The sequence below is a fragment of the Artibeus jamaicensis genome, unplaced genomic scaffold (assembly GCF_021234435.1).
Source record: "Artibeus jamaicensis isolate MK-2021 breed Jamaican fruit bat unplaced genomic scaffold, CSHL_Jam_final contig_490, whole genome shotgun sequence".
NCBI lineage: Eukaryota > Metazoa > Chordata > Mammalia > Chiroptera > Phyllostomidae > Artibeus > Artibeus jamaicensis.
The window spans coordinates 12,682,213-12,709,661 of record NW_026521861.1 but is presented as its reverse complement, the minus strand read 5'-3'; the positions used below and the strand labels follow the sequence as shown (position 1 = coordinate 12,709,661).

Here is a 27,449-nt window from a genome sequence, read left to right as displayed (position 1 = left end):
CACAATGTCCATACCAGTAAAAACACAAGTTAGTAAAAAATGAGCAAAGAATATGTACAGGTTGTTCATAGAAAAATAAATAAAAGTGATCAATAAATTTAGAGAAATATATCCAACATAGTACAAAATCAAGAAATGCTAATTAAACAAACAATGAAAATAACATCTTTGTCAGACTGGCAAAGATTTTGAAGGGAACTGCATTGAATCTGCAGGTTACTTTGAGTAGTAATGTCATTGTAAAAATACTAAGTTTTCTAATCCGTAAACATGGAATGTCCTTCCATTTATTTAAGTTTCTAATTTCCTTGAGCAATATTTTAGCGTTTTCAATGTATAAATCTTTTACCTCCTTAAATTTATTCCTAATTATTTTATTGCTTTTGCTGCTGTTATAAATGCAATTTTAAAATTTCCCTCTTGAATTGCTCACTGCTAGTACACAGAAATGCAACTGATTTTTGTGCGTTGATTTTGTATGCTGAAAATTTGCTGTATATAGTTGACCTTAGAAGACAGTGTGGGTTAGGGCTCCAATCCCCACAAAGTCTAAAATCCACATATAACTTAAGTCAGCTCCATGAATGTGTGACTTTTCAACCACAGATAAAAAGCAGTTCTCAATCCCTGCATGGCTGAATCCACAGATGTGAAACCCAGGAATATGGAAGGCTGACTGTAAATTTATTTTTAAAACTCACAGCCAAGCAGACCCGCACAATTCAAACCCATGTTGTTCAAGAGTCAGCTATATCTGTTTATCATCCCTAGCATTTTTTTTTTGGTGCGGAATCTTCAGGTGTTCTACAAAGAACATCATGTCATTTGGGAACAGAGATAATTTCACTTCTTCTCTTCCCACTTGGATGCCTTTTATTTCTTTTTCTTATCTAACTGATTTGGCTGGAACTTCCAATACTATGTTGAACAGAAGTGGTAACAGCCAATGACTTTTAAAAAAATCAGTTTCGGAGTATTTCCTAAGGTTAATAACACCTATTTATCTTTGTTTTACACGGTTGGTTATTAAAGAGCAGTACACATCAGTATCACCTAAGTGGCTTTTGAAAAGATTATGTTCCCCATCCTCACCCACCAAGATTCTGATTCAATAGTTCTGGGATGAGAGTCAAGTATTTAATACTTTTTTAAACTTTCCAGATGTGCACCTGTGGTTAAGAACCTCTGTCCTAAACTCTCTACCCACAGTAATTTATCAGTGAGGACCTGACTTCTTCCATCTATAACGTAAGACGAACTTGAAAGTATAATCCTCATATTTCTGCACTCTTAATTATGCATGAGGCAGCATTCCATTCGCTTAAATATTCTTTCACTGAATCCTCAACACAACCTTGTTAAGGTCATTATTGTAATCCCTTATCTTTACAGATGAAGAAACTGAGACAGAAAAAAAGTTAAGCATCTTGCCCCAAATCACAAAGCAATTAAGTGGTGCAATTAAGATTTAAATTCATTCAACTTGACTGTGGCATTTACACTTTTCAGGATGGTGGTTTTATAAGGCACACACCTATAAATGTTACCTGTAACAATGAAAACTGTTTTATGGAAAGCACAACAATGAAATATTCATAACAATAGCTTTAAGGCAACAGAAGGGTTAAATGTGTTTACTATTCTTCGCTTACTAAAGGTATCAAAGTAACAGTACATTTTAGAAAGGCTTCCGTGAAAAAGACATCATCCATTTAATATCATTTATGGTTTCATTCTCTATTTCCTCAACTCCCCTCTCTGTGATAATGCTCGTGACAGCTCCTGTCAAATTAATTTCCTAATTTGATTCACACCGTTTATGGACAACTTCTTATTTTTTTGCTTTTAGTGTTTAAAATGTTCCTCCCTGCTGTTTCCCCTCTTACCCTCTTTAACGACTCTCTTTTCTTCCTTTCTGTACACACTGTTTTCCTAGTTTCTACCTTTGGTCTTTGCTACCCCTCCATGTTCCCTCTGCATGTTTGTTCTGGATGACGTCCTCCCTGGATTCAGTCCCAAACCCAGCTGGACCTCTGCTCTCTCTTATCCGCCTGACGACCACAGGTCCGCCTGCTGCCTGGGCACCTCCACCGACTGTGTCGAGAACATCTTGAACTACAAATATCCGACGCCAACTCAGTTTCATTACCACTGGATAAATGAGGCGATATTATGTATTCATACCTCTTTTCAAAATGTTTGCCTGGTTTTCTAGGTCAGATATTTCAACCTTGACTTTTTCTTTCATCAAAAGCTCTCTTTTCTTTGTTATTTCATACTCATTATTGAAGTCTGTAATTTCCTTAATAAATTTTTCCTCCTCCTCCATCACTTTTTCCTTAGTAGCCTCCTGAAAAAAAACAAACACCAGAAGATCAAATACAGGTATTAATTGTAATAATATTTTTCTTTCATCATTTAAAATATACTGATTTCAAATTATTAACAACAAAATATAGTATCATATTCCCTGGTATTGTCACAAAAATGCTTTACTGCTCCACAAATATTCATAAAAAAACTAAAGCTATTATCTACTAACAACCATTTTCACATGACAGTTTTATTCTTAATGTTTTGGGAGAATTATTAATGTAGAAATTCTACCACTCATCACTATAGATGTGTTTGCTTCTGTATTAAACTTATAACCATATATGCTATTTTGTCAATGCAATATAAATTTGGTGGTAAAATAATTAAATGACCAAACCTGAAAGTAGCAATCTACATGCAAAAGAATTACTGCCTTAATCAGAGAGAGAGAGGGAGGGAGCGCTCGGATCACTGTGGCTCAGTTAGTTGGGCGTCATCCCACAAAGTGAATCACCAGCCAGGGCACATGCCTGGGCTGCGGTTCGGTCCCCAGGAGGTGAGCATGCAGGAGGCAACTGAGCAACGTTTCTCTCGCACCTTGATCTTTCGCTTCACCTCTTTCTCCCTCCCTTCCCCTCTTAAGTCTTTTAACAAAAGGAGAGACACAAGGAAATAACAGAAAACTTTAAACGTAAACAATGAATGTAAAATTATATGTTAATCTTGAATTCACTTTTAAATAATATTTTATGTTTTTATGAAATATCAACATGTGGTAGAAATAAGAATTTCCAACAACTTTGGACAACGCTGGGGCCTGCGCTCTGACAATGCCACGGACTAGACATCACTACACTTTTCTATTTTCTAGGACATGTCACCTAATTACGAGCTACGTCGGAAAACTGGCCATGTCATTCATAAACCACCGGTGGTTGATTCCGTTGGCTTTAGATATATATTTCTGTAAACATTTTTAAATGTATTTTCTTTGAAATGTCAATTAATTACAAGTCGTGTTCCTAACCTGGCCCTATCACTTAAAACTACTGTGTCTACCGGCTCTGACTTTATAATAAAAAGATAAAGAAAACCTGTCTTTTTACCCACACCATACGTATGCCTACAGTGTAAACCTCTTTGCTTTTCCAAAGCATTAAAACCAACATCTAGACACCTGAGCAATTCAAATCAGTTTCACTGTTTCTTTTATGCTTATCACAATTAATTTTCATACTGCATCCCTGCCAATAAAATTCTCTCAAACTATATTACTCTACCACAGTTTTTAAATAGCACTTAATACTTTTCTGTATGCGAACAGAACTATCTGCCAATGTGCACACGGATCATTTGCCAAATGTACACCTAAGTGTATTCAAATACGTTAGATTCAGTTAGTGAAACAGATTTTTCTAAAAGGCTGGAGACGTACAAAGGTTTGGAGAAGCATATTCCTTTGGTTTGTAATTTCACTGCACTGTCTCTCTAAAGCATTTTCATGAGTTTTCGAAAGCTGTAGGAGGAAGGACTTTTCGGAAAACTGCTGAACCTTAAGATGAAAAAAAGAAAACAAAACAGAAATCAGAATGAATCAATTAGACATTTCACAGCACTTCAGTCCACAGATCTGTACAGCATAAAACATGTTCTGTATTTTCTTCAAAATGCAAAATATAATTCACACTAAACACCTTACTTTATATGTTCTATGTTATATTTTATAAGTGCTTTAAAATTACAATTTTTGCAATCTCTTCCCCAAGGAAGACTATAAGCTCTTCAAGGACAGAGAATTTGTTTTCTTTTTCCTTTCCAGTATCTAGCACATCTCTTTGCTTAGGTACTACAAGTTTTTCACTACACACAAGTTTTCTGCTTAAGGATAGCTTGTTTTAAAGAACAAGTTTTTGTTCTCATCACTTATAAGGAAGATATGGCTGAATAAATCATGTATACATTATGACTAATAAAATAATGAGATAAAAATTGACTAACCATAGTACAACCAAATCCCATGACTACAGTTATATTAAATAAAACACGAATCTGCTAAAATCCTCAAGTGGGTTTTGAGAACGTATTGTTTTATTTTAGCACCTCATCTGGTTCTAACTAGCAAAAGATACAGTAAACATTAATACGAGACGTGTAACTGTTATTTCGTTTGGGCCAATAAAAAGTAGCATCTCTTGAGACCATGAGTTGAAATGAAAGCCAGAGAATGCTGACATATGCTCTGCAATGTGTAAAAGCAGACAGTGATGCTGGACTGCAAACACCCTCTCTGCTGTGTTCAGTACGGGTCCTCTTAAGAAAGCATCGCTCCTGGTGTGGGGCTGTTCCTATCTCTACAGAGAAAACAAAAGAGAAAGAAATTCAACTTAAGCTGCAGAAAGCAAGATTTATGTTAGCTATAAGAACTTCAAGGTGATAGATGGGCTGTGAAATCTCTATCCTGGAAGATATTGAATAGTAAAGAGCTTAGAAAGAGTCTAGTCCAGAGGCAATGGGTTTGGCCTAAAGGACATTTTGAAATGATATGGCTCAAAAGTCCTACAAATACTGGCATTTAAAAAAGTAGCCTAAATGAAACAGAAAACACGACCCGCATTTCTATACTGCCATCGCACGCCTGCCCACACCTTCGGTGCGTGGTGCTGTTCTCAATCCACCTTAAGAAAGACATCAGCAGAGGGAGATTAGAGAGGTAAAATTTACAAGACCAAAACAAAATCAGAAAACACTTTTCACTTTTCATGTTTTCAGTTTCTTCAGCTAAATGAACAGGTGTGGAATTGCTGGGTCATAAGGCAGATCCATTTTTAATTTTTTGAGGCATCTCCATAATGCTTTCCACAGTGGCTACACCAGTCTGCCTTCCCACCAACAGTGCAAAAGGGTTCCCTTTTCTCCACATCCTGGCCAGCACTTGTTGTTTGTTGATTTATTGATGATGGCCATTCTGACAGGTGTGAAGCGGTATCTCATTGTGGTTTTAATTTGCATTTCTCTGATGTTTAGTGACACTGAGCATCTTTTCACATGCCCACTGACCATCTGTATATCCTCTTTAGAGAAGTGTGTATTGAAGTCCTTTGCCCATTTTTTAATAGGATTGTTCATTTTTTTGGTGTTGAGTTTTATAAATTATTTATAGATTTTGGATATGAACTCCTTATCAGATGTATCAGTGAATATGTTCTCCCATTCTGTGGGTTGTGTTTTTATTTTGTTGATGGTTTTCTTTGCTATGCAAAACCTTTTTTAGCTTCACTCAATCCCAGTTGTTTATTTTTCCTCTTGTCTCCGTGCCTTTCTCTCTCTAAATAAATAAATAAATAAATAAAATGTTTAAAAGAGAACTAAAATAGCTTTTCATGACTATTTGCAGAATGCATTTCTCATTGCTACTTTTGTTATCACAACTGATTTCTTATTTTTCACATTCTTGTGTTTGAAAACCAGACTTACTGATATGTAAAATGTAGGTAAATATTCATGAACATATTGATAGGATCACAAGAAGAGGTCATTTCACAGAATAAATTATGGTTAGAAAACTCTATTACCTCTCTTGTTGCAAAAATGATGGGTAGGAATCAGAATTGGGAAGACAGCAAAAAAGATGTAAAATCACAACTTAAATATTTTTGAAATTACTGACTATTTCCAGGGATATAACTTTCAGGGGAGTTACACAAGGATCTCAAGGGGCCACAGACAATAAAAATAAAAGGATGGAAGGTTCCTATTCACACTGATATAAGTTTCTCTCTCTCTTTTCTGAGTATGAATTGAAGAAAAATATTTGCGTGCAGCCTTAAAGTTACATTATAGAGACAAATAGCCAAGCTTTGTCAGAAAATACTGCTGTTACAGAAATCATTCATTTATAGCAATGCCAACACTCTGGTTAATTCTGCTTCTCTCAGCAACAAAGTTTTTTTCCCCCTTTCCCTGTTGTACTCCTCTTGGGATATCTGATTGTCAGCAGAACTCACAGTCTTCCCACTGAGCCGACTTATCTGGTCGACCGAATCAGTTTCAGCACAGCCAGGATTTGGGACCCGCCTCGCTCCCCTTACTGCCTGGGTGCCTTTAGGTATTTTTCCACAAGAAGAACTTGAAAACTGAAAATGACTGAGGATTTTAAATCAATGCTTGGGTCCAAGTAAGCAAAGCACAAAGCTGAACTTTGTTGTGGCTGCTGTTGTTGAAAATAACCTCAGTCTTCAGAAACTGACATTCTGCTGGTTAAAACTCCGCCCAATAGTATAGCGGGCAACTTGACACAAGAAGACATAAAGAGAGTTATGCAAAAGATTTCACATGTGTAAGATCATAGCAATTGGGAAAGAATGTGTTTGTTACGGCTATGATAAAAGACATTTTAAACACTAGAGCACACCAATGAATATTGTATCAATAGCAGATATTAAGGTTTTTCAAAAAATTATACTTTTTATAAATGCATTTCTTCACAGCAGATGCAGTGAGTGCCGAAGGAATAACTCACCATGACACAGTAACACTAACGTAGTACAGAAAGTTCAATGTTATTAGCAAGTGGTACACCCTACTCCTTATTCCCTGTCTAATCTCATCTTCAACCAGTGTCCTCAATCACCTGCCCCCAGCCACGCCATCCTCCTTGTCACTCCCGGAGCACACGCCCCACTAAGGTCTCTGCCCTGGCTGTCCTCTGCCTGGACACCTCCCCCCCAGACTCTTTGTGGCTCGTTCTTTCACCTTAGCCAGGTCTTCGCTTGTCTTGCACCTTTCGATGCCTGGTAAGACCACTGCTATTTAGGTTTGTTTTGGAAGTTCTTATTAGTGCAATATGGCGTGAAAAAAGAATAAGACATGTCATTATCCAAAACACTGACGCACAATTCTCTCTTGTTTGTTTGAGCAAATGTCATTACTACATACCTAATAAATCTAAGAAGATCTACGAAGAAACTGTTAGAAATAAAAAGTAGAGTTCAGTAAAGAGACCAGTAACAAAATAAATACCAAAAATGATATCTTTTCTAGTTACCAACAATAAATAGAAAAAAGCATTAAAAAAGATCCCATTTTCCACAGCAAAAACAAAATAAATGAACAAGAATAGAGGTAAAGAAGCAGCTCAGGATAAAGAGAAAAAGACCATTTAGAGTAACAATCTAATCTAGTTTCCTACTGTGGGGGTCACGTAGCCCCCATTCCTTCCTCTTTTCTGTCTTCTCATGGCTATGAACACTTTTTTTACTGTTGTTCAAGTACAATTATCTCTGGAAAGTCATGGCTATGAATATTAAACCAAATGAAGACAATAAAAATTCACTCCCATCTTCTGACATGTGAATTTTCTTTCTCATATAACTGTACATTGCTTATCATTAAAGGAGAAAATGAACTATATTTAAAGCCATGTGACTCGTCTGAATCAAAGTAGCTGAGGTAGGCAGCCTTTCAACTCATCTTGAAATATTAATTCAGGCAATAGCCATTCATAAGACCACCTAGGGACCCAAAGCTGTATGAGAATTTCTTTACAGCAGCATTAAGATTACAGGCACAACTCTAAGTACCCAGTTCACCCTTGAACTCTTTCATTCACCTTTTCTGAATCTATCTGGTAGTTCAAAGCCCACTGCCAACCTAAATCTACACTTCTCAAAATAACCCTCATTCTCCAAAAACTATTCTTCCCTTTTCTTCAAGTAAAACACCCATTCCCACAGAACTGCTGACTAAGGAAAGAGAAGTAGGAGAATTATTCTGTAACGATACTTCTTAAGCTGAAAGACTCTTACTAGGGAAAACTTTGAAATGAGGTGACTTCTGTGTTAAATGACAGCTTAGGAGGTGGTGCCTAACTTCACCTATAACTACATCTTCCTATTCTGTGAGGATATAAAATGATGCTCAGCGTAGTGATTTTTCATGTACTGCTTTTAACTGAAAAACTATAAAATGTCACAGATTCCATTAAAATATGCATTTCCTCCTCATAACAAGAAAATCTGGCACATGAACAAGAAAAGTCATACGTCAGTCAAGTAAACCCCAAGAACACCAGAAACTGGGTTGGAGACATTCCCCTACACTTGTCAACCAGCAGTTTAGCTCTAAGAACACAGTACATTCTCCAAGAACTCAAGAAAACTAGAATGAGACAAAGAACAATTTATATATTGTACCTGTAGCAAAACTGTAAATCTGAACAGCTCTCACAAACGACAACATAAACCCTATCAAAAAAGAGTAACAGAAAAGAAAAAAAGAATTACCTGAAAGCTATGTCCGCGAAAAAACAAAAGGAAGTAAGGTCATAAAAAAGAGTGATAAATATGTACATGCTGAGATAAAAAGGAAAACAGGTATTTAAGAAACGTTAAAAAGTAACACAGCAACCCAGAATTCAAATTTGCACAGTATTAAATAATAGAACTAACTGCAAAGGATGGAATCAGTGATGTAAAATGGAAAAAGTTGTCCAGGGCTGCTGAGAACTAGCAAATAACAGGGGATGTGGATTCAGAGAAAAGAGAACAGAGATCTGAGCTGTAAGAAATAGGGTACCTGAGAAAGGAACCAGAATATAATAGTTGAGGTTAACATGAGAGGCTCACCCTCATTTAAGACAAAAATGATGCATACATTTATGCACGAATTTTGAATTATAAGGATAAAAAACAGTTTCTATAAGCAACCACGGAAGGAAGATGACACAGAACAGGATACCTAAAACAAGTTCTTAAACACCAGGTATTAATAAATTTTAGAAGACAACAGTGCTAATAGTGCTGGATGTATAAAATTTTCTAAAAATAGGTTTGACTCAAGAATTCTTTATATAGATAAGCTTTTTCACTCAAGTATGAAAATAGAAATATGAGAGTTTAATGGCTTAGGGAATCCAGCATGTACATTATTTTTATCCATCATGTACATATTTTTTTTCTGGAAAATTACTGAACAACTACATAGACTTACCAAAAGATAAATAAAAAATCAAGAATGAGGAAATTGAAGCATTAAGAAATTTTATAGTGAACAATGTGGGTTAATATAGCCATCTAAGCAAATGTGGAAAAGACCACTTTCCATTCAAACACAGAGAAATGCTGGATAAACTATAACTAATATGAAACATATCATTCGTATAGCTAATCTGAAAACAAGAGAGAAAAATCATCACACCGGAAATCATCAAGCTAGAATTCAAGTCCAAGGGGTATCTTCGGGGTTATATACAGATATCATAGTGTAGGGTTTTAAATGCCCGCCAAAGACTAAAAGTCAAGGCCAAAGTGAGCTGGAACGGGGTTCACTGGATAGTGAGGAATCCAGAAGTGTCTATGCCAGCTAAGCAAGTACAGTAACAAAACTCCATCTGTTGGCTTAGAGATGCAGCATATACGTGATCTGTTTCCAGTGAGCCATGAGTGAAAGAGTCAACCCAAAACTTAACCCCAAGCTTGAACTGCGCATGGATGTGAAAATCAAATACCTCTGACCTACGCAGTACAGAAATCCTGAGCTCATAAATTAACATAAAAACTGTTACGGGCAAGTCCTGCACAAATGAAATCAGCAAGGGTAAAAGTGGTCCTTAGGGACATCTTTTTTATCAAGGGATATTCGAGACTCCCAAGGAAAAAAAGCCCTGCTAAAGATAAGTCTACAATAAAAGATTTTAAAGCTCATAAGTAAATGCATCACCATGTAAAAACATTATTGGATAAAGCAAGCAGAACTTACAGAAGAGGAAAACAGAATTCTGTGAGAAAAAATGGAAATTAATTATTCACTCAATAATGTTTATTTAACACCTACTGTTCTAGATACGAGGAATAATAGCGAACAAAATAGATACATTTGTATTCCTTGTGGAGTTTACATCCCACTGGAGGGAGACAAATAATATACGGATCAATATAAAACACATCAAGAAACATTAAGCACTACAAAGAAAAAGCAGAATAAAGAAAAGAGGCAGAAAGATGGAAAAGGGGCTGCTACTTTATATTTGGAAGACAGGGAGACTTCCGCAGCGCTCTCCAACTTTCTGGTCTTTCGAACTCCAGAGCCTTAAAAAATTATGGACTTGTTTGATTTTTTTGTTAGTTATATATATGAATATTTTCTGTATAAAAATTAAAACAGAATTTAAACAAGCATTTAACTCACTTAAGAATAACAAACCCATTTCATGTTAAAATATAAAAAATACTATTTTCTAAAACAGAAGTAAGATGAGTTGCATTTACATTTTTTGCATATCTCTTTAATGTCTGGTTTAACAGAAGATATCATACCTGCTTCTTTATTCAATATTTTGTAATGTTTTTTGGTTAACACATATGAAGAAAGCCTGGCTTCTTACAGATGTGTAGTTAGAAATGGGAAGGGCATTTTAATACCCATTTTAAAGGATTTTGTGTATTCTTTTCAACAAGTAGTAGTTCCTTAAAGGCTAGTTGCAATGTGGAAAAAGTTGATTTTAATGAACTTTTCATCCTCTGTTACAATAAAACTCATTGGTCTATCTTGTGCTTTTAATGGATCTTTTATCCATGAATAGTTTTGTAACATTATGCACTAGTCATTTGGAAAATATTGCATCAGTGAATTATTCAGACGCTCCAAATGCTGCTATGTTGTATAATACAATAATAAAAATAACATTCATTAATATCACAGAAAACTTATAAGAAAATTCATAAGAAATATCTTTAAGTATTGGAAAACTGTCAAAGTTACAGTGACAGATCTGAGTCTCCCAAAATTTGAATTTGTGTTAGAAAAGTTGAGTATTTTCATTGGTAAAATAACAAGACAATCAGTTGTGTGCCATGCAACGTCTGGGTCACTTGGCTCTTTATAAGAAAATTTTACCGCCCTGGCTGGTGTGGCTCAGTGGATTGAGTGCAGGCCTGCCAACCAAGGGTTACTGGTTTGATTCCCAGTCAGGGCACATGCCTGGCATACAGGCCAGGTCCCCAGTAGGGGGCGAGAGAGAGGCAACCACACATTGATGTTTCTCTTCCTGTCTTTCTTCCTCCCTTCCCCTCTCTAAAAGTAAATAAATAAAATCTTTTTTAAAAGTTAAAAAAGAGAAAAGAAAGTTTTACCAAATATTCAAGTTCACATAAGTACAGCTTGACTAACAATTACTCTAGTAAAAATGGTGTTCCCGGATAAGAACAGCTAGTTCATACTGCAACTCAGTCACACAAGCACTCCCCTTTGAGACACTTTGCTTTGAGAGTACAGAAGTACTTTCTGTGAACATCCATTGCACACAGTATTAAAAACATGTGCACACATACAGCTTCACAGTATTTTTTTACACTTTAATCAAGGGCGCACAGTGAAACTGGTAGGCTTTGTTTTTTTTTTACCGTGAGAGCAGAGCAGTGAAAAGCACAATGACTATTAGTGTAGTTTGGGGCTACTGCCTTGGTTTGTAATAAGGTGCCAACAACCTTACTCCCCATCACCTGGTATCATCAATGTGCATGTTAGCACAGTGAAAATCATAAATAGTTAAGAAAATAATGTGACCTCCTGAAAGAGTCTTGGAGACAGCTGTGGATCCACAGATCCCTCTTTGAGAATCAACCATCAAGATTTACGTGGGACTCTTCCGATGTTAGAGCTGAAAGTCTCACGTTCCGGTGGAACAGCTGACCACCCTACCAGGAGGGACCCAAAAGAAGTGAGTCTGCATGAAACACTAATAGTTGAGAAAAGCAGCATTTCAGGCAGAGAAGCGCACAAGCCCTGAGGTTAGAGAGAGGGTGACTCAGGAACAAAAGAACTTACAAAGGTTCACATCCCCAGCGAGCCAGATTATTCCCCGGCAGCTGAACCACTAGGAAACGCCTAGTGCTACACTCAGAGGGCCTCCGGTGGCCTCTCTCTACTTCCACGTTTTAGATAATTATTCATGATGAATGTGATAAGATTTTCTTTATACGATTACACAGGAAAAATTAAAAGTAAGTTATAAACTTTTTTGAAAAATGAGAACAAGAATTTTGAGTTTATAGTTAGGTTAATATATAGTTAAAGTTGCTTGATATCAACCCTCTAATTAAGCCACAAATTTGTTATGTAATTTGTCAATTATTCATGGTGTGATTTAGAAGTTGCTCAATGAATGTTTGTTGAGTGAATAATTACCCAATGTGTGATTGGAGATATTTAGGAGACGTGAGGACACAGTTAATTGATTTTCCAAGAAATCACTGTCAGAAGGTGAGCTTTTTACAAGGCATTATTTTGTGCCGCACAGTTTTACAAGGCTGGGAAATGGAACTTTAATCTTGTGCCCGCTGTCCATAGCACCGTAAACACACTGTTCTTTAATTAGAGGACCATTCTCTCAGTTCCCGGAAAGGAGGCTTTTTTTCTGTTCAAAACATTTCTAACATTTCAGGCTAAACAATTTATTTAGCGAAGCTCTTAAAAAAAAAAAAAACAGAGGCGCACTGGTAGCTTTTACAATTAGAAACAGTGCAGTAGCTTTTTCGTTTTATGGATCCAAGGCAGGAGGTATGCGACTTCCGTGATTTATAAGCACAAAGGCTATCTGGCATGTTAACAGAGTTTACTCTAAACTGTTATTACCACGAAATATTCTGTAGATTTTCTTAAGATCCTGAAAACAAAGTTGAGAAAAAGGGGTCTAATAAATGCTATGTGTAGTATTTTTCACCTCACTTAGAAATATGGTTTCAGTTCAATTAATATGAAGAGAGATTGCTACTTCTCAGAGACCAGCCCTCCCTCCCCTCTTTAAAAGAACGGAACCATCCATGTACGTGACAATTAAGTAGCTCATGTCAAGAATAGATGTGTCAAAGGGCCAATATGCACCTGAAAATACGTTTGACATTAATGTCATTAGGGAACTGAATGTCATTGGAAATTCTACTCCTAGATGGAATACCCAAGAAATCGAATATTGAGTTTCAAATATGTGAGTCGATACAGACAATATGTGGGAAACTATTCTGAACAAGCCATTTTGAACAGAACTTCTGTTGCTTTCAACCGAGAATACCCTGAACTGTGTCAGCATAAGCAATGTCCAAACCTTTGGGGCATTTTTAAGAGTTTATTTGAGCCAAACCGATGACATGCCAGGAAGCGAGACCCAAATGCTCCTGAGAATGACAGTTTTCCAGTTTCTTTTCTACAGCTGGAATTAAGGAGGGAAATTAAGGAAGATCACAGGAAATGGGGCGAAGGGAAGGCGGGGGTTGGGTTACAGGACAGTTAACAAGACTGTGGGTTTTCTTGAAGGTGGCTGTGCTTCTGAGGGGTCTGAAAAAAGCACCTTCCCGATGGCGTGTTAACCTAGATGGTGAACCTGGAACAGGGGACAGGGCTTGCTTTCCAGGGACATTGAAGGCTTGCGGTGTGACGACCCACCATGACCTGCCCAGTAGGAATTTATTACCAGACCACCCTGTGAGGTTACTTTTGGCTGCATTTATATATTACAGAGCCCAATTTTTGTCCACAACCGTGAGAGCCCCCTCTCTAAGGAAGGGGTAATACCTCTGGCTTGACACTTTGCCCTCAAGGGCAAAGGCCGCATATCCACCCCCCAACCTGTCTGACCACTATGGGTCTTTCATGAGGAGGAGCCCAAATAACTACAGGAAAACACTTCCAAACTCAAGTTACTACCCTGCTTGCACAAAGTCACCCAACTGGTAAAGCAAATGAACAAAGAAATAAAAGCAAAAAGAACAACAAAAACATTCTCATTAATAACTTCATTAAGCACAGGACACAAACGCATCAAGCTTGTTGAAACAATAAAGCTGGGAGACTACTTTTAGTGAATCACACTTCCAGTTTCTTCCTGTCACTAAGTCTCCAAGACTTCCAATATCCTCTTTCCTTCTGCCTTCCTCTCGCACTGCACCACAACGGTCAATGTTAACCCACGAGACTCAAACCTTAGATCTGTTACTTACCACTTACGTGACCTCATGCAAGTGATTTCATTTCTCTGAGTCTCAATTTCCTCAAATGAATAATAGGAGTAATACCACTGTACTACCAGCCTCATAGGGTTCTTGTGAGAACTAAGATGTTTGTAAAATGCTTAGCGTAAGGCCTGAAATACTACTAATTGCTAAACATTACCTTTTTTGGTTTTTACAACAGAAGAGGTATCCCTCTTGTCTGCGGCTAATTCTTATGCTCCAAATCCCATCTTCCTTCCACCCTCTGAGGGACCCTCAACTATTGATTATATTTTCTCTCTCGTTTTTATTGTCAACTTATCTCTACAGACGCCTTTCCACTAATATGCACAAAACACAATGATGATGAGGACGGTGGTGGTGTTACAGGAGATGATGAGGTTTGAAATGCAGGTGGAAGAGCTGTCTTTTGTCAGAGGGAAGGGCACTATCTCCCTAACAAGAAGGAAAGGGAGAGGATGGGCATTCATGTAGCAGGTTTACAATGTGAAGGTTGGAAAAAAAATCATTGGATAGTTTCTATTTTCTCTTTGAAATAAAAGGCAAATAGATTGAGTGAAAGTTTAGTCAAGAAGGGAACCCAGAATGTGTGAGAAGGGTGACAGCTTCTAACAGGCATCGCAATGGGTGAGAAAGAGAACTGGAGAAGGGTTTCCAGGCAGTGGGCAGGGCTCAGTGGGAGCTCAGGTTATTAAGTATTTTACCACATTTTTTGCTTCAAATTTTTTCCCCTATTTTCCTCCTCTAAAACCTAGGTATGTCTGATGGTCTGGTGCATCTTATAGTCCTAAAAATATGGTAATTACAAAACGCATCTCAATATTATAAATGATAATAATTTGTGATTTGTGTTTTTCCCCAGTTAGGTAATCGAGTCCTAATGGATGTTACATTGCCCGCAGTTCTGATGGGGATCCTAACTTTTATCAATTCAAAAAAAAAAAAAAAAAGGAATGGGTACCTTTTAAAGAAGGCAGTAAAGGAAATCACCTTACTTATGTCAATACAATTTTACTATAATAGTTCATGAAATTTTATTATTGTTAAGATATCTGTGCAATTAGTTAAGGCTGGGAGAAGAAAAACAGACAAAATCGCCTCAGACCTTCCTCCGTTTGCTTCCTCTTCAGGATGCATGGTACTGTATTAGGTTTTAGATGCATTTTTATAAAGATTAAATAGCCCACTTTTAACTCTAGACTATTTTTTAAAACATAAACAACTTTTGTAGGGGCTTAAAAGAAACTACAAATATCCCGTGAGTCCTGAATTTTGATTTGCTCTGTCATAATACTGCAAAACCTCTCCCCGACTCTCAGAAGCTTCAGCGTATTGTTAAACGTTAATGCAAAAAATCCAGGGTGAGTTCTTGTCTTTCCGTTTTCACGTTACCAAACCTAACCAGGCATCCTGTAGCTGTCCAATTCACGATGCACTCATATAATGGGAGACTTTTGCAACCACGTATTTTAAAGAACTCACTGAGCCCTGAAAGGCAAATGCTATCATTCAACTTCTAATTACAGGCTGCCTGGGTTTTACAGAATGGGAGAAAAGTGAATACTGTACTTCCTAAATACATTTTTTTTAACACAAACAACTTCTAAAATAGATGCACAAAATATTTTCTGAATGTCTCATTGTACAAATAGCTCAAGCACTGGCCTATTCAAATTATGTTCTAGTTTGTCTTCCTACTGCTCTACTTGATAAGTTGATCAATAAATGCCAAGTCAAATATGCAAATAAATATATTTTCATTGTTATTGGCAGCCATATAATTAACTGAGAATAAAAGAACAAGAAATCAATGTATTATTACTTCTTCAGTTCTTCCTATTAATCATTTACATTATGATTGTGGGTCCACTTGTAAAACCGTTATATACACATATACACACACACCATTTTGACTATATTATAAATCACATAATATTATATGGACTGTGACCTTCATGTTAATTTTATCAGTAAGATACAACTGTATTATTGCCCACATATGTGAACTGATTAAAGAGCAGAGCACATTTATCAGACTATATTAATTAGTAATGTCAGCAAATGTTTCCAAACAATGTTAGGGACTTATTCTATTCTTACTTGAAGTATAAATATTTGTGTCAACATTTTATATATATCTCGACAAATTACATTTCCATTTTGCAGCAAAACCAGCCAACAAAGAAAATACTAGAGAGTAAACCTAATTTTTTCCAAAGAAATATTCAAAGAGTAAGTCTTTTATTTTTTAACATTTGTTATCTGTCAGGTCAGTATCTTCACAAGTCCAGGAAAGCTACATTTTGTACAAAGACTTACATAAATGACCTTTTAAAAAACATTGCCCTAAAGTAGATGCAAAAGCTTCAGCTACATTATTAAATGTGAATAAAGAAGTTTAAGATGAGTTAACAAATCCGTTTTAATAAAATGTGCTGTCACACTCGCATCATGGTAGCTGTTTTTAAATTCCATGATACAAGTCACTTAACCTCTGGCCTTCCTCCCCTCCCCCAGCGGGGGGTTAAAGATGGCGCCCAGGCGTAGGAGTCCGCCTGGACCGATGGAGTGATACAGGGTTAGCAGCGGCACAGTGCCCAGCCGGTAGGAAGTGCTCAGTCAGTGTTCACTATGCGTTACCTAACTGAACATATTCTGCCTATTATTTCTAATAGCTTCTAGTTAGCAATCCTGAATCTTAATTCTTTCTAAAGACAAAGAAAGCTACATCATGACATTCTTAATGCTTGGCCCATCCCATCAGCTTTTAGCACGGTTGTTAGCAGCCAGTTTCTCTGCTACTCACAAGCAAAACAGGACCTAAGGTTTCACTAAGTCACAGTTGTGAATTCTATTTTAAAAGACAACACGACTCTCCCTGCTATGTCATCATCGGTATTCATTATTTCACTTAAAATGCTAACTTTTTTTTGTGCTAGGCCTTGGATATAGGCTGTGGGAATAAGAAATGGGTAAGAAAAAAATTCCAGATACACTGCTCACAAAATAGTGAAGGACGCAAACACAAATATGTATTATTTAACTGTAAGGTGGTGCACTGAAAGTTATAAAAAAATCTCTTCCAAGATGTCCAAGGGAGGCCTTCCCAGGTGATGTTGCTTGAGCAAGACCTGGAAGGAAGAGCAGAAGCTCTCCAGGTGGAGAAAGGATCTATGACTACTTTATTCAAAAAGAGAACTGAAAATTCCTCACAGTGTAAAGTTAAAATCAGCATAGTTTAAGAAAATAGGCTTCGTCAAACAGATTTCCCATTGCACACTGCTTGCTTAGTAAGTATATCTTTAGGAGTTGAATAAATATTTTTGCGTGACTGTCCGCTCCTGCCCTTCACAGAAAGACCTTCACTGGGATGCACTTGGACGATGTTCTCAGCTCCCACCCTCCCTGGGCTCAGAGAGGCTTCTGAAAACCACTGTTACCACCCAACTCCCCAGGCAACAACCTGCGGTCTTCTACCCCACCAGACATCAGCCCTCTGCCTCGGTAGATTTCTCTCCCACTATGCTTTCCGGGATGTCTCTTTCCTTCCTATCCTCCCCAGCCCCAAATGCTTGTCTCCTACTGCTCTGCCTCTTGGAAATTCTACCCACCCTTCAAAATCCTCCTGCAGGAGACCACCAGATTCCCCCACTTCTGTTTAAAACAACAGAACTGAACAAATGCTGCAGAAAAGAACTGTTAGTGGAAAACATTCGCTTTTGGATGAAAGGCATGTCCAAAATGTGGTAGAGAATTGAAAAACAAAAGGCAGAGACTCCTCTGAAAGTTACATTCAATAGTTACATCAACCCGGTCCACTTCCTGAATGATTTATGATTCAAAATGTATATACCGCGCAAACCACTTATGGAACAATTATCTTTCCAAGGATATTGTGCTCTTTTAAAACTTTAACCATCCCCCAGTATGAACCATGAATTCTTTTCTTACTTAAACTGGTTTCTTTAGGACAAATTCATACTAGATGGGGAGGTGTCACTGGATTCAGAACTGTAAATGCTCTGGGGCAACGGGGACCTAGCTAACCAGCCTACTAGCCTGTTACCTACTTGAAGTGCAACTAGTTAAACAGTAAAATACCCTCAGAAAGTCAAGTTAAAACACCTTTTTCAAGTGATACATGAACATGCTCTCCATGTCAATACCTTAGCTTCCAACTTGATTTTCTCTTCATTCAGCTCCTCTGTTGCTTTCTTAATTTTTTCGCGACATCTGTTTATTTCCGACCTGACTGGAAGGCAAATTAAATCGTTAAGCACATCAATCTTTCTCAAGTCCCCATTTCTGTAGCCCGGGCTAAGGCACCTTTCAGCTGTCTATCCCTCCACGTGGAAAGAGCCTCCGCTAAGTGCCCTGACCTTTGCTTTGGGGACTTCCTTCCGCTCCAAGCCCCGACCTGCAGAAGACAGAGGCCCCACGCAGAGTGCCAAGTGCCCCACGGACCTTCTCGCAACAAGCGGCGACTCTCTTCGGCCTGATGCTCGGAGAAGATGATATGCTGAAACAAGGATTCTAAACTCATCTCGGCCCCGGCTCCCGGCTCCTTTTTTTCCCCCCTTAAATATTTTATAGCCGAGTCTGAGGATCCTGGAAAGCACAGTAAAGAAGAAAAGATTATTCTGGGGCTGTTCCCATATCGGCCTCCTCTTCCGGGGCCCCTGCCCACAGCACGGACAGCGTCCACTCAGGGCGGGGGGAGACCAGGGGGGTCCCGGGCTGCTCCGCCCAGCTCGCGCGCGGCCAGGGCCCAGTTCCCTCAGTTGCAAAACAGACTCGGTTTTCCCTCCGTCTGCCCTCCTTCCACGTGGGACAACAGCCTCACACGGTGCCTCTTCCCCGACCGAGCACCGCCCGGACCAGGCCTGGGCCCCTTCCCTTGTTTTCTCTCCCGCTTGGGGGCAACAGACACGGATGCCCCAGCCCCGGCGGGGTGGCCGGTCGGTTGCAGCCTGGTCGGTGACCACAAGGTCTCCGGTTTCATTCCGGATCCCCGGTCAGGGCACACGCCTCGGTAGCCCGTTCGATCCCTGGTAGGGGCGCAGGCAGGAGGAAGCCCATCTTTGACATTTCTCTCTCTCTCTCCTTTTCTCTCGAATGAGAATAAAACAACCTTAAAAAAGGGAGAGACCCCGGGCGTCGGCTTCCCGGCCATCTGGGCAGCGGCCCTTCCTGGCCCCAGCCTTTACCTCTCAACCCCCTTTCTTTGGAGAGACAAGGTTCTTGACGTGCTGTCTTTCAGCAAAACGTGGATTTGCTAACAATTCTATTATCGCTGGAGACCTTCCCTAAGGTTGTGACCTCGATTCCTGCCAGGCCAGGCCGGAAGGAGACTACGGCGGCCCCTTTGGCCCATTCTGCGTGCGGGTGTTTGGCTGCGACCCCGTGGCCCCTGAGGCTTCTTAGGCCTTTTCTTGGGGTTGGGGTGACCTATCTCCAAGGCACGAACACCGAGTGTGAAAAGTACAAAGTACGCGTGTTTCTAAATATAAACTTTTGCAAAGTCTTAGCCTTTGAATGTGGCAAAGACTGCTATAAATGAGCAATGTCTGACATTGTGCCTTAATCATTCCTTTGTAATCAGGGCATATCTTTTTGTGTCTGCTTTAAAATTACTCATCGCCCTTTGTAATCAAGCTGCAGTAATATTAACACTTCAATATCTGCGCAATATGTGTCAGAGACCAAAGTGGTTGCTAATTAAAGATTACACATGAAAGGCACCTTTGGGACTTTTGAATGAGAATTTTTAAATTAAAAAATAAAATATTTTTAATTTTAGTAGGTCAAAATATTAAGATTATAATAAACACGTGACTGTACTCCTGAATGTTAAATTGACATTGGCTAAACCTGAAAAAGTAATTTCCACTTAGAATGTATTTAGAATTAAAACAAGCTAAATGTAATTTCTGGCACATCATCTGTATAATAGACTTAATTAATATTTCATTATGCTATAGTACAATCGGTTATAACTTTTAACCTATTCCAAATTTCCACCTTCATTTCCAAGCCGTGAATGCATAAAACTTAATTTCTAAACTTTGGAAGAATGCATACTGCAAAGGGTAATGAAGTAAAAAAGAATTGCCCACAAACATCATTTAGAAGCCAATAGTAATAATATTTTAATCATTGCCTTCCAGGTAATCCTCCTCATCTTGCATTTTTCTTTTACACTCTTGAAAATATTGTCAAAGAGTAATAATAATTATTACTCTTTATTGAGTAACTTTGCCAGGCACTATTCTGGACACTCTCTATCCTCTTGCAATTATTTTTTTATTATTAGTTTCATGGTATAGTTGAGGAAGCTGAGGCACAAAACAAGTAAGTATCTTGCCAGATTTGCATATCGAGTACATGGCAGAGCAAGCTCTGAAATAAAGAAATCTGGGATCAGAGCTCATGAATTGAATTTTGGATTCTGCTCTTTTTTCCTCTTATATGTCACAAGCATTTTAGCATTTCATTGAAAACTCTTCGTAAATACATTTTTTTACAACTTTATAATCCCCTATCACATAGAACCCTGTTGAAATACTGAAATAAATTTGACTCTTGTATCTGTTCGAGGGTGAAAAACAAAGCTGAAATTGCGGTTTAAGCCATTTTCTTTGAGCACTCGTTTAGAGGCTGTGCCACCAAAGGACGGAGCTTCCCAAAAGTAAACTATATTACCAATTAGTATCCCTCCTTTCAGAATTAGTTCCCATGGACTTGCACAGGGAGCATCCTCACAAAGAGGCTGGCTTTCAAAAGCATGCTGTTCTTTAACATTCTAATTTTATTAGTTACACTCAAGCTCACATTCATTATTTAGCATGCTCTTTCTGCATTGAACTTGGCAGAGTGCAAGCTGGCCAGCCCGAAAGGAGCCTAGTTGCCTCACTCACCCAGGAGTAAGGAAGAGAGAGCTGCTGGAAATTCTGGGAAGAGGTTAATGGGAGAAATGGCTTCTTCCTCTTCTGCAGTCTTCTTCAAATCCTGGAGTATTTCATTGCCTCTAAATCCTAAATTTGAGTCTTTTTTGAGGAGCCACAACTATAGACATTAGCAGGATGTTTTGCTTTATTTGTGAGAGCAAACGTGATTATGCAGTTCCACAATTCAAATTTTAAAAGTGTCTCATAATAATGAGTAGAAGTAACATAATAAGATATATAGGAGGGATAAAGGGCGGTGGATGGAGACTTGGGGTGGTGAACACACAATACAGTGTACGGATGATGTGTTGTAGAATTGTGCACCCGAAACCTGTATAATTCTGTTAATCAGTCTCACCCCAATACATTCAATAAAAAGGAAAAAAATAAAATATTGCTGTTCTATACCTAGCTTTAGTCATATGTGTTTCCTTATACCTCAGAGCAAGAGTAACATTACTTGAATTTATACCAAATAAAAATGTTATATGACATGGTAAAACTAGAGCATACAGTTTTCTGAAAATGAATCTTGTAAATCTAAAGAAAGAGAAATGATTCATTCAACAACTGTTTAATGAGTCTCTGCTACTCATTCAACAAATATTATTGAACATCTCCTACGTGCCATATTAGAGAAATAACAATGGGATTTAATAAAAACAGAACTCCATAAAAACTATTTTTCTTCCCCCAGATATTTCTAACCTCATTGGAGAATTATTATATTTCTTTAGCATGTTGGCAGCAGTATAAACAACTACTTTCAGATGTTTCAACAGATGTTCTGTAGAAAGAAAGCCAATTATTTGCATTATGATACCCACGTATGAGTCTCAGATCTAAACTTTCCATCTGTGCATGTTTTACTGAGTTGCATACCTATGGAGTATAAAAGTTAAGATCACTCATTGTCTCTAAACCTCAGACTTGTGTTCATAATAACACCAGCACCTGGGTTATTGAGCCATCAATAATTGCTTTGCTAGAAGGCCTTATATAAGGCTATACTGCTCTTGTGATTTAAAATGCATTGCCTGTCCTTTCTTAGATGGATGACTTCCCTAAATTCTAAAGCAGGCTTGCAAATACCCACTAGCCCAGGGCATGTATATTGCAATGGAAAGAAGAAAAGTAATTCATTTATCTTATGTTTTTCTTATGGCATCTGCCCAAAAGAAATGTGGGTTCAACCAAGGTTAATGACCGTTTATTGAGCAGCTACTAAGTGTAAAATCTTTGTTAGGAACTGTGGAGGATACAAAGTTGAAAGGCACAGGCCCTGCCCTCCTGAATGTCATAACCTATCAAATGGGACACAGCGGCACAAATAATTCTTAGGCAGAATATGTATAAGAGTCTCAGCTTGTACTGTGTGAATATGGCCGAGGAAGAATGATAAGTCTGATGTAGGTGTTCTGGGTAATCTTGCCAGGAGTGGATAAAATGTGAGCTGGATTTTAAAGGAGGGTGGCAATTCAGCAGAAGTGAGTAAGGGAGAAGGAAAGCAGAAAGTAAGATGGATCCAACTGTTGGACGTTGTTCAACATTTTCTTGCATCCGAAGGAGGAACATGTAATGTTTTCTAGCAGGTGGGTGGCATGTCAGAGTTGCTTCTTGCAGTCTGTCTGTGGCGGTAGGTTTGAAGCACTAAAGAGCCTTTTCATCAACCCAGCAACCCTGTGAGATAAATGCTTTTACTATTTGCACATGGAGCACCGAAGCAGCGAGAGCTAAGTTACTTGTTTGAGGTCACGTAACAGAATCGTGATTTGAACCATGATCATCTATCAAGGCAAACCCTTAACTGCTTCAGCTACTGCCTCCAAAACTAGAGGCTGGAGAAAATGAGACTATTTCAGCACTTCTGCTTCATTTTAAGGCAGATACATTTCCTAACAAATGCTTATCAGCAATGAATTAATATTTTCTGAAGATATTTTCAGACTTCTAGGATGTGGGTAAGTAGTATAATGCCTCTATAATGTATTAAATTTAAATGTGATCTAAGGAAAAATAATTGAGAATGGGCCATACCTTGATATAAGTGCTTATTTAACCAGTTACATATCTAATATGTAAAAATGAAAATAAGATTTTTATGCAAAGTATCATATTGTTTCTTAATATTTATATTCGTTTCCTAGGGCTACTATGATAAAGTAGCACAACGGAGCGATTTAGAATAACAAAATGTATTCTCTCACAGTGGGGGAGGTCAAAAGTTTGAAATCGAACCAAGGTGTCCCTGGGGACATAGTTCCTCTAGGCCTTCAGACAGAGAATCTGCTCTTTGCCTCTTTGCAGCTTCTGGTTATTGCTTGTGATCGTTGTTCTTTGGCCTTTAGATGCATCCACTCTGCCTGCCTTGTCCCTTGGAGTTCTTTCTGTGTGTCTCTGCCTCTTTGTCTCTTTTCCTCTCCTTATTAGGACACCAGGCATATTGGTTAAGGAGCCCATCCTACTCCCGGGTGACCTTATCTTAACTAACTACATCTTTAATGGCCCCGTTTCCAAATAAGGTCACATTCTGAGCTCCTGGTGGGTTGGAACTTCTACCTTTTTTGGGATGTAATTCAACCGGTATAACAATTCTTAAAAGTTAACTTGCAGGTCCTGGCTGGTGTAGCTCAGTGGATTGAGCCCGGGCCTGTGAACCAGAGGATTGTGGTTCGATTCCCAGTCAGGGAACATGCTTGAGTTGCAGGCTAACTCCCTGCAGGAAAAGCATGAGAGGTACCCATACCTTGATATTTCTCTCCCTTTCTCCTTCCCTTCCCCTGTAAAGATAAATAAAACCTTTAAGAAAAAAGTTAATTTGTGGGAAATAGTTAAGATTTCTAAAAAATTTGATGACTGCCTTGTTTCTATCATAATCAAAGTATTTTCAGTCATTTAATGGACTTTGGAAACCATCTTGACAATCTTTTTATTTTTATAGATGTTAACACTGAGGCCCTGGAGGTTGATGGATTTCCCCAGCATTGCACAGGCAATTAGCACCTGACCTAGGTCTAGAACTCCCTCCTAATCCCTTCTGCTCCAATAAAAGATCTTTTTTGCATTGTCAATTCTTGGTTCCTTATTAAGAAAATCAATCTTTCTTTTGGTTGTGAAATATATTGCATAAAAAATTCCCTTAACATATTGGGAGTCATTAAATATCAAAATCTTTGGAAGAAGAAAAGATGTAGCATAGCCTGTGAACTTGGATTCCCACACTGTCAGAGCACAGAAGGCAGCATAGGGCCCAGGGAGGCTGCTCAGGTGCCTGACCCGAGAGATTAGCCTGTCGGCCTCAGCAAACAAAACTTGGAAACCAGTTATTAACAATGACACCTAAAACAAAAGCAAACTAAGCAGACAGCTAAATCAGGAGCAGAACCATAGAAATGAAGATCACATGGAGGGTTAGCAACAGGGGAGTGGGAGGAGGAGAAGGGGGGAGAAGGTACAGAGAATAAGTAGCATAGACAGTAGGTAGAAAATAGACGGGGGGAGGGCAAGAATAGTATAGGAAATGTAGAAGCTAAAGAACTTGTGACACATGGACATGAACTAAAGGGGGAAATGGGGGGAGGGGTGTGCAGGGTGGAGGGGAATGAAGGGGGGAAATGGGACAACTATAATGGCATCATCAATAAAATATGTTTTAAAAACTTGGAAACCACTGTTTGCCACCTTGTATCATCTATTCACTTACGCAGTAACTACTTATTAGATATACACAGTAAGTACAGCAAGAAAAACTTTCAATTACAGAGGTGAAGAAAATAAGGGGCTTGAAATTTCAATGTATCAAGTTGGAGTTTCCATGACAATAAATGTAAATGGTTGAGGATTATATAGAAAGAATTAAAAGAGAAATGTAAGGTTTTTTCCTTACCATTTACATGTTTTAGTCATTAATATATTATTTGTCTACCTAATAAGTACTTGGTTACTCAGTAAATAATTAACTCTTCAGTTGTTGAATGGCTCCAAATTCAAATCAGTGATTAATATCTTTCTATGAAGAAATTTCTATGGAGATTTTACTCACCTGAGTGAATTAGTCACAGCGATTATTTGGAAATTTGGGATAAATTTTAATATTTCTATTACCACCTATGAGTTAGTCACAGTGACTCTGGAAAGTTGGAAAGATATTTAATTCGCATATGGACATATATGTGTATAGGTAGAGTGAACCATAAATCCTATTTATTCTTAAAACAACTTACAATATTGCTCATTTATCAAGGTGAAACCATTTTATGCTTCCAATGTTTAAAATGATTTTAGTGGCCTTAGTACAATAGTATTATATTATAAAATTCAGAATGCTGTATCATGGTGTACATGCCTCATAAACTTTATCTTTTATCTGACATTGCAGGTGTGTTGATAATAGAATATGGAGACTCTGTAAGATGGTTAAAGAAAACAATTAATTAGCATTTAAGTAAAAGAGCTCACTAAAAAACATTTCAAATAAGGCATAAGCTGATTATTCCATAGGTAATCATAAGTTTTGAAATAAAATTTAAGGGGATAAATAAAGAGAGTGCCAGAAATGTTGCAAAATACTGGAATTACTCAAGTTGTACATATATATATATATATATATATATATTTATATACCATCATTTGAAATTTGGTAGTCTCGTAGTTCTATGCCTGTTACACCTTATTATTCTACTTGTAGAATGTGTGCATTCAGGGCTATACGAATCCATGCAGGATTATCAAAGGGTTTGGCTTGGCCGTTGCCTTTTTTGAGGTGCACTTTCTCCCACCGTAGCCCCCAGCTAATGAGTTCAAGGATCGCACACGTGGGATCTCAACACTCATAAAAAAGATCCATGGTGATTCTCTGAGAAGAGATTAATAAAACTGAGAGAACTTGTCAAAAGATGTCCTAAAGATTATTTGATTTCGGTAATTGTTGTATTTTAACCGCTTTCGTTTTCTTTTGTGGTGTCTTTTACCTAACTTCCAGGTGCTATTATTCATACAATAGGATATTTCAGTCCAGAAGGTTGTAGCTGTAAACAAGACCCGATACTCTCATCTAGAAGTAGAGAAAGGGATTCAAATCTCCTGGGTCCCAGTGCGAGCCGAACGCTGCAGAGGTCAGAAAGCTTGTTCCCACTCCCTGTAAGCCTCTGCTAGGCTGTTTTATATAAGTGACCAGACAGCTTGTCTTTCCTGTATTCATTCCCAGCCTCTGATTGGTTACCTGTCTTGGTGGTTTACAAGGCGAACTAGAATTCAGGACTCAAGAGTGGTGGCATGGCTTTAGGAGGAGGCCCTGAGGAATGACCCCGAGCATGACTCGCCCAGTATGCATTGGAGAGCTACTGGGTCCCAGATTCTGCCACAACCATGAGCAAGATGAATGAGCCCTCTGAACTCATGGAGCCACCTAGGGGAACAAGAAGCAAACACATTCATTAATTCAACACACATGGACTTGGCGTCGGTGTAAATTCTAATGGCATGGGGCAGAGAGCTGCCATAGTGTGAACAACACATTTATGCTTCCACCGAGTCCCTCGGGGTGAACAGAACTGGCCTTGGAAGGATGGAGAGGAAGCCAGTGGGACCGCTGAGCAGATGGGGTTGGTGAAAGGGTCAGGGCCCAGCCCTGCAGGGCCTTGAAGGCAAGGCAAGGAGTTCAGATTTTATTCAAAATGCAGAGGAAGGCCATAAGAAGGTTCTGGAGGGGAATGCTTGCGTTTTAAGAATAAGAAGATGACCACTGAGCACTGTTCCCTTGGTGGGGAAATGATTCCACGTCCCTGGATAGAGATGAAGAGTGTTGACCCAGGTGCGGGGCTCAATTTGGCTGATAATTAGCCATGTGACCTTGAGCAAGTCACCCACTCTCTCTTCCCCATGTTTCACTTACTTTCGGATGAGGTTAGGAGAGGCGGAGTAAAATGAAGAAGAAAATAGGTTATAGGGGAAAAATAATACTCAATGCTTCCAGAGGAAAAATTCAGTTAGTAAATTGAAACAAACAACTAAAAAATTAGTCATAAAAGCCCTGAGTGAGAAAGAGTCAGGAAGAGAGAGAAGGATGGTGAATATCACTCATGTCCAAAATCTCCAGTGAGGCCTCAGGAGGGGAAGAAGGCAGAGCAAGGACTCTTGAGTGGATGGGTCCCAGCGAGGGCACAAGCTGATTTCAGAAACTGAT

General features: G+C 38.4%; 1 protein-coding gene across 1 annotated transcript in view; it reads right to left on the bottom strand.

Annotated features, from left to right (window-relative positions):
* CCDC172 (coiled-coil domain containing 172) overlaps positions 1–18,861 on the bottom strand; it is a 38,327-nt gene extending 19,466 nt beyond the window's left edge. Inside the window, exons 1-4 of the mRNA XM_037132870.2 lie at positions 18,783–18,861; positions 18,485–18,570; positions 3,752–3,868; positions 2,185–2,350 (exon numbers count right to left, since the gene is read on the bottom strand). Coding sequence (XP_036988765.2) covers positions 2,185–2,350; positions 3,752–3,868; positions 18,485–18,570; positions 18,783–18,861 — 448 coding nt within the window. The remainder of the gene's footprint in view (positions 1–2,184; positions 2,351–3,751; positions 3,869–18,484; positions 18,571–18,782) is intronic.
* Positions 18,862–27,449: the final 8,588 nt, after the last annotated feature.